Raw genomic sequence first — 13,421 nt, 5'->3', positions numbered from 1 at the left:
AAATGTTACTACATTATTGACCAAATAGTAGTCCAGTGAAAACAAAAATTTACAAAATAAGATAAGAATTGATATGGAACTGTTTGGGAAAAAGTTGTAACCTATAGAAAAGATATTGATATGGAATTGTTTTGAAAACAAATGTAAACTATAGAAAAGATAACTTAAAAGAGACACAGAATTTCATTATAAATCTACTTTTATGATAGGCAAATGTACTTATACAAGATGTTTCTTTTTTTTCGTAATTCCAATCTTTATTGCTGGTCAAGAACGTTAACGAAGTCCACACTTTAAGATTGTGGGTGTTGTCATGTTATCTTTTATCTTTCTTCTAGTATTGAATATCAATTAAATGAGCGACGAGCCAAGATGGCAGCCTTGAGGAAGCAGAGGGAAGACGCCATGGCAAACAAGGCAAAGGCCAGCAAGGAAGAGATGGAGAAATTAGAGAAACAGTTGGTAAGTTTTCTGGGGATCCATTATAGCAATGATATATACTAAATTGTCATAGGTTTAAACGGACTTCAAACATGTATACTAAATTGTCATAGGTTTGAGTCCTCAATTCCACTGGAATGAGTGTTTGTTGGTAGTTACAACTTGTTTCCGGTGGTAATACTTAAGTAAGGACAATATGAGGTGATGGAGTGGGTTTTTTAAAATGTAGTCTTAGGTCATAGGAAAACCAGAACAGTGGACATCAATCTCTATCCCATCCACCTTTATTTATGATTTAGGAAATGATGCATGCTCAAAGAAAAGATATATTCACAAACAAGTGTAAGAAAAGCGGGTCGGTATGGCTTGTACTATTGTTGCTCAGCTGACGAAGCATGCTTCTTTAGCTCTGTTCATAGAGTTGTGGATTATCACACTCAAGACCAGGGTTAGATTCCTGTCAGTACGCTTGACAGTCATTTGTATTTTCCCCAATTCTCTGACACATGTAAATCAGGTACCATTAGTGAAATTTAGGTAACCACACCTGAAAAAATTTTCCTACATAAAAATTTATGATCAACAGGAGGAAGAGATAGCCTTAGAACAGGAGAACATTGAGAAGGAACGACAAGCTGCTCTACTTAGTCTCCGACAGAGACTGGCCACTGAGACTGAGGAGGCTCTAGCTCAGGGAGAACAGGAACTGAGTGTCCTCATTGGTCGACTGGAGGTAAGTCAGACTCATTAGTCAAACAGTGGTAAGCAACACTTGCTTGTCAAATTGAGGTATTTCACACTCATTTGTCAATTGGAGGTAAGGTTAGGTAGAATCAGTTTAGAAATTCTGGTCGATCTCTTGGAGGTAAGCCATCTCAAAGGTTGATTAAATGCTGAAAATCCTCATTGACTCACTGTGATAAAGACAACCTTATTGATCCATTATTACTTAACTGATCGCAAGATTAATGTAATGCTGTTTAAGTCAAAGTCAAACCAAGATGATTTTGGCATACCATTTTATTGCAAAAAATTAAAGGAGGAAACATTTTTAATTTGATGTAAATAATCCTATGAGTGGAATAGAATTGTACTGTCTAATATGGAAACAAGATTTGTTATTTTTGTGTGGTCCTGATGCTCCAGAGTTCTACTCTAATTCTCATGTGGCAATTGTTAGATTTATAAATAAAGCTTTATCTTTGATTGAGGGTTGTTGTATAGGGTAACATCATGCTTCACTGTTGTGTAATGTTATGAAAGTAACCCGCTTTCGGGGCAGTTGGGAAGAGTACAGGAGGAACATGGAAATACCCGTAGTCTATGGAGAACGAACACCTCCACACAAATTGTTGTGTGATAAATGATATAGAAATGTTTTACTTTGTAGGTGGGATCAGCCAGGCGAAAGTTGGTGCTACAAAAACAAGACACCATGCTGCAGTCTCTTCAGGTAATCCTGATTTACACTAGACTTATTAATTGATGAGAAAAGTTAAAAACGAGGTTTATGGTGATTATTATCCAGGTGTATTGCCTGATAAACTAAAGAAAATACCAGACTACTATAACAATGGAAATTAGATTGGTTATCTCAGTATAACCAAACTTATCTTTGAAGGTCATGCTGATGAATTTAAAAATATGTGACAAACATCATGTTTAAGGTCATAACCATTACAGTTATTGAGATTCCCATCTCTGCCCCTGTCAGCAGAAAACTTACAGAAAGCCTGTCTCATTGGTATTGGAGATGATGAATTGTAAAGATCAGTTACTGTTAAGATATTTCAGAGTTACATACAATTTATTCATAGCATATTCAAATAATTCATAATGATCACCAAAATTCTATGTTGTTGAAATTTGATTGTTGATTTTTCTGTTTTTAGGAACAACTGGAAAACAAGCTTTCTAAGGGTGGTGTACAGCTGTCTGGAGCAGACCAGATCATTCAGCAACACAACAACCAAGTGGACCACCTCAATCAACAGCTCCAGGCATGCCGTGAGGACCAGGAGTACAACATCAGAGAGAAAATACAGGCCATGAAGTTACAGAAGGAAAGGTAGGTGGCAAACAGAAGCAGATGACAAGTAAATCACAAACGCCATAACAAGGGGGAAATAGGTTGGAAGTACAAAGAGTAAATTTCAAATACATAGGGGTGTATAAATGGCACATAAAGGGACATAACTTATGTCATACACAGGTAATGAGGTCAAGTAGAGGTAGAAATTGATGAAACACAAAGGGACATAACTCAAGTCATACACAGTTAACGAGGTCATGTAGAGATAAAAGTTGATGAAACACAAAGGGAGATAACTCATGTTAAACACAGGTAATGAGGTCATTCTGGGATGAAAGTGGATGTCACACAAAGGAACATAACTCATGTCATAAACTAGTAGTGAGACAGAAGTTCAATGGGATATAAAAGGAAAACACATTTCAGAACTAGGCTGTAAGTAAAGATTTACAGATAGGATAAATAATAGTGTTAGGTTATAAGGACACAAAAGGGTAGACAAATGGTATTGGGGTTAAGTCTGGATATACAAATCCAATATAAATAAACAAAACAGAAATAGAAAACTTTTATCTTTATTGGCAATAGCATTTATCAGATGAGTGATATTCAAGGGGAAATAACTCTGGCATAAAACTGACTCTACAGGAAGAGACCTAAATAGCAAATGAAAGCCAAAATAATGTGAATGCCTGAGTATTCTGCTTACTCTTTATTGAATAACCAGAATGACAATGTTGATTCATACAAAGTACATGATTTATTTTGTATTTCAATTCAGCGAGTTGGAGAGGTATGATACATGTTAAGTATCTACATTGGTGATTGTGTTCTGGTGCTTCTAATGCTTGCTCAGTATTATCCTACTGACACTGTAGTGATTTGAATCCTATGGCAGGAAAAGTGGAAGTTGAAATTGCTTGTGTAACATTTATCCAATAAGTTCTCTCTTTTGCAGAAAACAGATAGAGTTGTAGGTAGGGATGTTGTAGAAGAATTGTGATGGTGAATCTTTTCCCACAGAAACTTTCCAACACAGAAAGAACTGACTACTACACTGGTAATTGTGCTGTCATCCTGGTATTTTTTAACATCAAGTCGCCAAGTATGTCTGTTGGTACTGCTCATCACAAAATAGCAATAAATAAAGAATGTGGTGACATCTCGTAAAAATAAATAAACTGAAATCCTTATACCCCCATTAGTTTATGGTGCATTACAATTTTACCCTGGTCTGTCTGTCACAGCCCATTCCACTGTCATTATAAAAGGGGATTTATGATAACAAGTCTCATTGTTTTGTTTGTTGTTAATATCAGTCACAACCATTATCTGTGATGTGACTTAATAAATGTTTAAACATATATACTAAGGCCGTAAGTGCTTGGTTATAATAGGTTGTTTTATATCCTGTGATTCCCTGTAGATAAATAACCTATTTCTACATGAGAAACAGTTCAGAGAAACAGTTCATCAACAGATTTTACTGGTGTATTGGATGTACATTGACTATGTGCCTCACTTTAAACTTGTATTATTCTTAATTCTCTCTTCCACCAGTATATGGCCAATACAAAGTCAGTGTAATGGCTATATATGGTCAGTATATGGGTTATTCATGGTCAGCATATTGGCTGTACATGGTCAGTATATGAACTGTACATGGTCAGTATATGGACTGTACATGGTCAGTATATGGGCTGTACATGGTCAGTATATGGGCTGTACATGGTCAGTATATGGACTGTACATGGTCAGTATATGGACTGTACATGGTCAGTATATGAGCTGTACATGGTCAGTATATGAGCTGTACATGGTCAGTATATGAGCTGTACATGGTCAGTATATGGGCTGTACATGGTCAGTATATGGGCTGTACATAGTCAGTATATGGACTGTACATGGTCAGTATATGGGCTGTACATAGTCAGTATATGGACTGTACATGGTCAGTATATGGGCTGTACATAGTCAGTATATGGACTGTACATGGTCAGTATATGGACTGTACATGGTCAGTATATGAGCTGTACATGGTCAGTATATGGGCTGTACATAGTCAGTATATGGACTGTACATGGTCAGTATATGGGCTGTACATAGTCAGTATATGGACTGTACATGGTCAGTATATGGGCTGTACAACTGATAAACATACAGAATAAAACTATGAGTAGAACATCTCTCAGCAGGTAGATTTAATGCACAGTAAAGGAAGCAAACTAATATATTTAGTGATTAACAAACTTACATTCTAATTGGCCATTCAGCTAGGTTTTCAAGAACCAATTACTTCTTTGATAAAATCAGTTCAGTATGGGTTGACATGTACCAGATTTAGAATGGTGTATACTTTGGGAACAGTGAAATTCAATCATTTTTAGTTTATTTCTTTCTGCACTATATCAAACTTTTCTGCAGCATATACACAACAATCTAAATCTATGCCTGATTTTCCGTAATTAGACATGGGAAAGTACAAAGCAGGATTTTGATAATTTGTTAAATCATTCTTCTTTTGGGGACTTTTAATGCAAGGATTGGGAAAATACATAAAGGTTGTTTTGCCATTAGTGTTGTGGTCAATATTCAGTCCAAATCCTGTCTTATAAAAACCTTGCGGTCAAATAAGCCTCTCTGCAATACACCAACAAAACATACACTTTGTGTTTATATAGGATGGGGGAGAGATTCCTTACCCATAGGTTACACCTAGGGAAAGTTATCTCTGTGGCATTTTCTGACCCCCATCTTAGACTTGTTTAATGTTTTTTCATAACATTGTTATCGGCCAACTTCAATTCATATGGAGTCTTTGTGGTTTATTTGCAAGTCTAACTAGCTTGCCATGGTAGCTGTTCATAGTGGAATCAATTATATATGGAATAAATGTCTGTGAGATAACTAGCCACTTATCATTTGTGTGTTGAATCAGGGTTACCTTGTAAGCTTTGTATTATGTGTGCATTAAAAATATGTCATATTGAAAATCTAAACAGTTGCGAAATGCTGTATAAAGCCATAAATGTCTTTATTTTAATAAGGGAACAAAATATGTTCCTTATAAACTATTGTCAGGGAGTTTGTAAAAAGCACCATAATGTCTCAATCCTTCATTATCGTCATTACTTTCTCATAGATTTTAACAATGCAGGTCAGGTGAGAGTTGGGTAAAGTACTGGATGACCCTTCATTCATAGTTTTCTATCAATTTACCTGTACCATTACTCCCTAACCATCATAGCACCTCTCCAACATAACTGGGAGAGCAGCTACAGCTGTTGATTTGTGAGGAAGGGATCTGTATGCTGGTTAACACTTATTGTATTATATACATGTTGTTGCAATGGCTAATCTGCTGTGCTGGAATGTATTTTCATAATTCAGTGTAATATTTATTAATTACTATTAACAAACGTTGCATTTCTTATGGTTATTTTTACCAAAACCTAGATACAAAAGAGAAATATTATTGTTCTCTATATCAATCTGACTTTTAAGGCATCAGTTTTTCTGTTTTATTTCCATTCTGGTCAATATCGAATAATAAGAACTTGTCAGAAATTACAAACTTTACAGCGATATTCCCTACTACACATAGAATAAATTGTCAATAATTATACTATATACTGTTATTCATGTATTCATTATACTATATACTGTCATTCATGTATTCATTATACTATATACTGTCATTTGCGTATTCATTATACTATATACTGTCATTCATGTATTCATTATATTATATACTGTCATTCATGTATTCATTATACTATATACTGTCATTTGCGTATCCATTATAATATATACTGTCATTCACATATTCATTATACTATATACTGTCATTCATGTATTCACTTTACTATATACTGTCATTTGCGTATTCACTATACTATATACTGTCATTAATACTATATACTGACAGTGGTGTATTCACTATACTATATACTGTCATTTGCGTATTCACTATACTATATACTGTCATTAATACTGACAGTGGTCGTGGTTCTTCGGACAATTTCATACGTCTTTTGAGGTTTTTTTTCAAGATATGTCAGGTTGAAGACCCATTTTTTCACAGGAGCAGAGTTGATTCCAGTCCTTTCTTATTCGATGTGTGTAATTCTTACAATTTTTTTTATTTTTGTAACTTTATTTGTTTGAATTTTTCAGGGAATTGCAAGAAAAAATTGTAGTAGAAAATCAACAAAAAAGAGGTGGATCTATACGACGAAGAGGAGCTAGGTAAACTAAAACTACAAATAGTATTGTGGACATTTAAATTAGCTGAACATTTTTATCTAGTTATGATAAACTATAATATCTAACAGGAAGTTGATTTCTCTGATTTTGTTTCCATTATACTTACCAAGTAAATTAAAAAGAAACAAACTGTAGCATATCAATTGTTTAAATGTATAAAAAAAATTAACAATTGCCTCTCAAGTTTGAATCAATTCAAAACAGAAATGCAAGTGGTTAGTCTGAATTATTCTGGAGTCTTAGAAAAAAGTTGATAGAACATCTGTATAATTTAGATTAACAAATGGTCTACTTTCTGTTTAGATTTTTGGATATGACGAAGAAATGTGTTGTATGCATGTGAAAAATGTCCAACTTATGATAAAACATGGCTGGATTAATAAGCCTTACACAATCAGCCCAGCGTGTAGTAGAGTACAGGTGGGGAAATGCATAATTTGTACAATTCCTTAAACTATGTACCCTGAAAAACCAATGTTTTTCTGACACTGTATAATCTGTGTTACAGTAAGGCCAGTGAGGTGCTTAGTACCTTGTACATGCAGCAGAAACACAAACGTGAGATAAATCAGCTGGAGGAGGACATGAAGCTTGAGCTGGAGCGAAGCAAAGAGGAACTTAATAGGCAGTTACAACAAGAGCTGGAGGCAGAGCTCAAGGTAAGGCACTCCTAGTAAGATAAAAGGGAGGGCTCAGCAAGGAGCTTAATCATCAATAGAATAAAGGTCTTTTAGAATCATTCGTACTATTAGGGATTCATGATTAACAAAATGGAATTAAATAATCAAAACTGCGATGTTTAACATATTAGAATCCAAACTCAAGTACCACTTAAATACAATTCTCAATTGTTTTTCAGAATCAAAAGCAGCAGTTTATTACGCAATTAGCAGCTACAAGTGGAATGTCGAGAGAAGATATATTAGATACTGTGGATTCTGCCAATATGGGTAATTGTCAAATTACAGAACTTTATATGTCCATCTGTATGTTTATGGAGAAGCAAAATGAAGGAGATTAGAATAGTATTTCTTCTGGGGGAGATCTTTGTGTCAACAACAATCTGCTGAAATATCATTACCTAGAATGACACAGCATGACACCATCCTTCCAGTCACATAGGTAACCAGTCATTGTACATCTTATTTAATACTGGAGGACACATAGGGAGAACAAATCACAGATTGGGGACAGAAGCCATGGCTGTCCTCACTCGGGTTGAATTCAAAAGTGAAATGTAAAGAAGTGTGAGGAGAGACATAAGAGAGGGATGGGTTTGGTAGAGAAAAACAGTTAAATCTTATGATCATGCAATGTCAGACAACAGATACACAACCTTATGCCATACATACAGGTTTGTTTTACAATCTTTCTACTGAATTGAACCTTTATGGATTTTAACCATTTTCAACAGGTGGAAGCAAGAAACAAGCCCGTAAATTGGCGAAGGAACTGAAGGACGGAATGCAGCGGGCCAAAACAGACCTAGCAATGGATCAATATATTGATGAACAAGAAACCAGTAAGTTTTTTTTATTAGTCAAATATCTTGTTGATATATATCATTTATTTTATAAGTACCATTATCTACAGGTTCATCACCAATTAAACATGATTATCTACTGGTTCATCACCAATTAAACATGATTATCTACTGGTTCATAACCAATTAAACACTATTTTCTACTGGTTCATCACCAATTAAACACAATTATCTACTGGTTCATAACCAATTAAACACAATTATCTACTGGTTCATAACCAATTAAACACAATTATCTACTGGTTCATCACCAATTAAACACAATTATCTACTGGTTCATAACCAATTAAACATTATTATCTAGTGGTTCATCACCAGTTAAACACAATTATCTACTGGTTCATCACCAATTAAACACAATTATCTACTGGTTCATAACCAATTAAACATTATTATCTAGTGGTTCATCACCAGTTAAACACAATTATCTACTGGTTCATCACCAATTAAACAAAATTATCTACTGGTTCATCACCAATTAAACATTATTATCTGCTGGTTCAGCACCAGTTAAACATGATTATCTACTGGTTCATCACCAATTAAACACAATTATCTACTGGTTCATAACCAGTTAAACACGATTATCTACTTGTTCATCACCAATTAAATACAATTATCTACTGGTTCATCACCAATAAAACACAATTATCTACTGGTTCATAACCAATTAAACACAATCATCTACTGGTTCATCACAAATTAAACACAATTATCTACTGGTTCATCACCAATTAAACACAATTATCTACTGGTTCATCACCAGTTAAACACGATTATCTACTTGTTCATCACCAATTAAATACAATTATCTACTGGTTCATCACCAATAAAACACAATTATCTACTGGTTCATCACAAATTAAACACGATTATCAACTTGTTCATCACCAGATAATTGATATCCACTCTCTATGATGTCACATGCTGGTATCTATTTGTTTTATTGTCTGTAGGACCAAGTAGTCGGCTATCCCGTCCAGGCTCTGGGCGTCCTCAGTCTGGATCTACAGATGGCGGATTTCGACCAAAGAGTGGCCTGAAGAAGAAGGGCAAGCGATCATCTGTAGCCCCAGCTAAAGAATCTTGGGGGACTGAAAATTACACACTTTACAATGAAGATGACTTTTAGATATATTTAAATGTAATTAATCAAAATTTTTCAAACTTTGCTCAATGTTGACTTGAGAAATAACTGCCAGTGGTTGAAATTCAGACTGCTCTATGGTTGTCATTTATGAAGTTGAATGCTTAGATTAGTAGTGATATAAAATTTAACAATAATAATCTAGACAGGGATTGTCAAGCACAGATTGTGCTGAAATGTATAAAGTTTTTTTAGGGGTATGAATTACTATTATAAGACCAAGAGAAATTGCAGAGAGAATCCTTGCCTTTTGACCTTCAGTTATTGCAGACCACCTCTTTATCATAATCCTTTTTGTAGTGGAAAATTGAGGAAGTCTTGTGTCATAATATATTCTCCAGTTCCACCAATATACATCCATTGTAACAGCCAGGACTTTGGCTTCAGTCTTTTATTTGTTTCTACATTCTCAAAATGTATAATACTCAGTGCAAACATAGTTCAACCAAACAAGATTTCATGGGAGGACAGTCTATTTCGCCATGAACTTTTTGAGTTGTGATTTGAAACATAAAAGAAATGATAGGTAAATTCTGTTATGTGAATTATTTCACCTCAGTTTTTCTAATTGAAGCCAGGATTGAAATCATTAATTCATTTATCAGGTAATGGTGCCTTATCACAGTATCAAAAGACAGAAAAAGCTCCTTTTGTTAGACACCTCTGAAACAGAAGTTAAAAAATTCTGAATTCATTTGTTTTTATTGTGTCTAGAAATCCATTTAACATAATGTATGATAGAGTGCTGCCCATGACTATCTACTAATTGCCTTGTATAACTTTCTATCATGGCCATCAATCATCGTCCTATATGACTAATAATGACTATTTAAGTGCCTCTTCTTTATGTTGTTTCCTGATATTTTGTAATAAATCTTACATCTACCATTTATTTTGTTACTACTTAAGAATTATTCTTTCAAGTAGGGATTTCTCAAATGCTATATTTTTGTATTATCATTGACTAAAATGTCAAATTTGCTGCAATATTTGTCAGGATGACTAATTTTTCTCCCACCTCAGGATAGATATAGGATACTCTCATTCCATGTGAAACACCTATGTGGAATGACGTCAGAATCAATATTTGTTAGAACACTTTTTACCCGCTCATGACGACCTTGTTTGCAGCTGACTCCATCGAATGAACAGATTGCACTATTACACAAGTTCCTTATTCATTACTGTACCTTACCTGATATAAGCACAGAGGACTAGTGCTCGGATAAATGGAAAAAAGGGAGATAAATACCCTACGCAGTATTGCCAATTTTTTTGCCACCATATTGATTTATGATATGGAAGATGATTGTTGAGTCAAGAAGACATTGGGATGTTCTTTAGATTTAAGGTATACTTCTGGTATGCCCTAATTTTGATTGATCTCGCCAAATATGGCTTTACTTTATATGTATAACAAATAGAAATTGTGCTACATATATAAATATTCAGCACTGTACCTTTTCTTGCTTCATCAATATTCATGTAAGGGGTGGGAGAATAATAGTCACCCATATGTAGGTAAGTGGGACATTCTTCCCTCGGGTATAGTTTGGGGTTCAGAACCTTGCCATTGCCCTGCTTCTGACTTTCCACCTACATTAGATATTTGTGATAAGTCTATGTTGATCTGTGATATTCCTACTACACACTAAACCTTTTATTTATGTCCTCTCATGACAGTTTATATTATATTACCAATTTGTATCAACTTTTCTGTTTGACGACTTTTTGTGTTGTACTGAAAACCTCTCTTTTATGTACAGGTATGTCATTTTTCTACATAGTAGACCTCTTGTTTTCTATGGCATTGGGCCCCACTTACTCAAAGCTTGGTTATAGGTAATCACTTGTTATTGAAAATTTTCAAATATCAATGAAACAAAACTTGGAACATTCTCCATCATTTCACAAATGTAGATTTGTTGAGACGGGTCAGATTGACATTTTTAGAGTGTCAATTTCACATTGACAGTCCTTGATTTTTCAGTAACACCAATTAAAATGTTTAAACTGAGTAACTGGACCTAGCTGTCCATGACAGTATATGTAGGTAGATATCAATAGCCAGTAGAACGCTATAGGGTAAATCTTATAACTTAATTAAATAAAGTTAATTATAACTAATTAAGGTAGAAATAACGGTCTGTATTTACACCTGTAATGCTGCTTTTTGTAAGATTGTTTAATTCAAACAGTAATTCTCTTTACATAACTATATGATAGAGCCATTCATCAATGAAACCTCTATGTAGCTTTATTAATGTTTTTAATAGCTATATCTTAAAGAATTGTTCTTATGAAGTCAAATTTTCAGGTTTAAGTATTTGTGCTAAAGCCAAACCTGACAAAACACGCCTCCAACCACCTCTTTTAAAGGTATTGTATAGTGATACCTCTATAGCAATGAAAGAAGGGAGTTTGAAAAAGATATGTGTGTGTCTTTTGTCATTCATGCATATATATGTATTGGAATTGCTATTTTAACACCAATTGTCATTGTAGAAATGATTGTCGAAATTTGTACGGAGCTACTTTTTTACAGATGAATAAATGAAAGAGAAAGATTGTGTCCAAACGTCTTGTTTTAAGTTCATTTTCATTCTCCTGCCTTTCAGAGAGGAATGTCCTCCCATCTGTCCCGTCTGTCCCATCCATCACGTTCTTTCCAGTTTTGAAACAATGTCACACATGTATATTGACAATCTCTATAGAGATTTTATTCATATTTACCCAGTATTTACATCAATTTATAATCTTCTCATATCAAGGTGGTCATAGGTAACTGAACAGTAGACATTTGATAATTTTTACAAATTCAGCATTTAGGTCTCGGGTGTACACGTATATGTGTTGGGCCAGCCATGTCAGATTTTTTTACCAGGTTTGAAGGATTTATCAATGCTTTAGATAATCTGGAATCTGCATGTACTGACAATGCTGTTACAACCCAGTATACTAATCTTTAATGATATGTGGCTGGTGACTTTTTGGTATCCTGCTGCATACATCTAAACAAAATGTTGGCTTTTATTCAAGTAGGTTATTTTTGCTATAACCATCTCATATTACAGCGGATCTTATTTATGGAAAGTATCCATAAAAGTAGGGCCTTTGACGAAATACAGGTACCCTGTATCCTTTTTTCTAATAAAACACTAGCTTTAAGTGATACTTAATACATTTTTATATTAACACGATAATACATGTACATGTATGAGAAGTATGGTTTCGATTTGCAGTCACATTTGAAGTATGAATTGGTGTGCAGCTATTCATAGTTTTAACATTAAATAAATTTATAAATAAATGCCTAAATAAAAAAATACTGTGACACTCAGTTTCATTAAAGTATCGTACATGCTTTTATCTTATTTTTTTTACCTTCGTTTCCTCCAAGCATGAAGAGTTATACAACTCAACAAGACACAAAAAAAATCCAGACTGTATGAAAGAAAAGAACAGTACACCGGGTATTCGCATGCACGAGCACATACATGTAGTAATACAAGGACGTACAAGTACACCCTCGCACTATTAATTTAAGTATATGTAACATAAAATTTTAACGGCCTTTAGGCATTTCAGCGGACGAGAAATAGCGACAATGTGTAGAGACCGAATTTCACACACTCGTTATTAGTTTCATGGAAATGCCTCGGTGTTCAAATTTGTTATTTGAAGAGTACTCAGTATATATATTTAAATTCTTTATTTCTTAGCTTTTAATCCTTTTAACTTGGAATTTAATTAAATTCGACGATTAGATTTAAACATCTTAAAAAACATTAAACAAATAAGAGCTATCTTCATAATTATTGAATTTCCAAAATAAAATTATTTAGCGCAAAAAAACATGAAAATATAAATACACGAAAAAATAAGTAAGATAAAACATCTCTTAGTTTTATTAATGACGAGAGTATGATTGTTGAAGTAGAACTATATTTGAACAGAATTTTTTCCTCAAAATGTGTCTTGCATGTTATATA

General features: G+C 34.0%; 1 protein-coding gene across 1 annotated transcript in view; it reads left to right on the top strand.

Annotated features, from left to right (window-relative positions):
• Positions 1-9,451, top strand: part of LOC132544364 (trichohyalin-like) — a 31,409-nt gene extending 21,958 nt beyond the window's left edge. Inside the window, exons 18-27 of the mRNA XM_060207949.1 lie at positions 339-462; positions 1,028-1,174; positions 1,832-1,894; positions 2,334-2,509; positions 3,255-3,266; positions 6,650-6,721; positions 7,248-7,398; positions 7,599-7,689; positions 8,154-8,261; positions 9,239-9,451. Of these exons, the coding sequence (XP_060063932.1) occupies positions 339-462; positions 1,028-1,174; positions 1,832-1,894; positions 2,334-2,509; positions 3,255-3,266; positions 6,650-6,721; positions 7,248-7,398; positions 7,599-7,689; positions 8,154-8,261; positions 9,239-9,414 (1,120 nt within the window). The 3' untranslated portion in view covers positions 9,415-9,451. The remainder of the gene's footprint in view (positions 1-338; positions 463-1,027; positions 1,175-1,831; positions 1,895-2,333; positions 2,510-3,254; positions 3,267-6,649; positions 6,722-7,247; positions 7,399-7,598; positions 7,690-8,153; positions 8,262-9,238) is intronic.
• Positions 9,452-13,421: the final 3,970 nt, after the last annotated feature.

The sequence above is a fragment of the Ylistrum balloti genome, unplaced genomic scaffold (assembly GCF_031769215.1).
Source record: "Ylistrum balloti isolate Yb309-2 unplaced genomic scaffold, AGI_CSIRO_Ybal_v1 Utg369794, whole genome shotgun sequence".
Taxonomy (NCBI): Eukaryota; Metazoa; Mollusca; class Bivalvia; order Pectinida; family Pectinidae; genus Ylistrum; species Ylistrum balloti.
The sequence above is the reverse complement of the archived record's forward strand: the minus strand, read 5'-3'. Positions and strand labels throughout refer to the sequence as shown.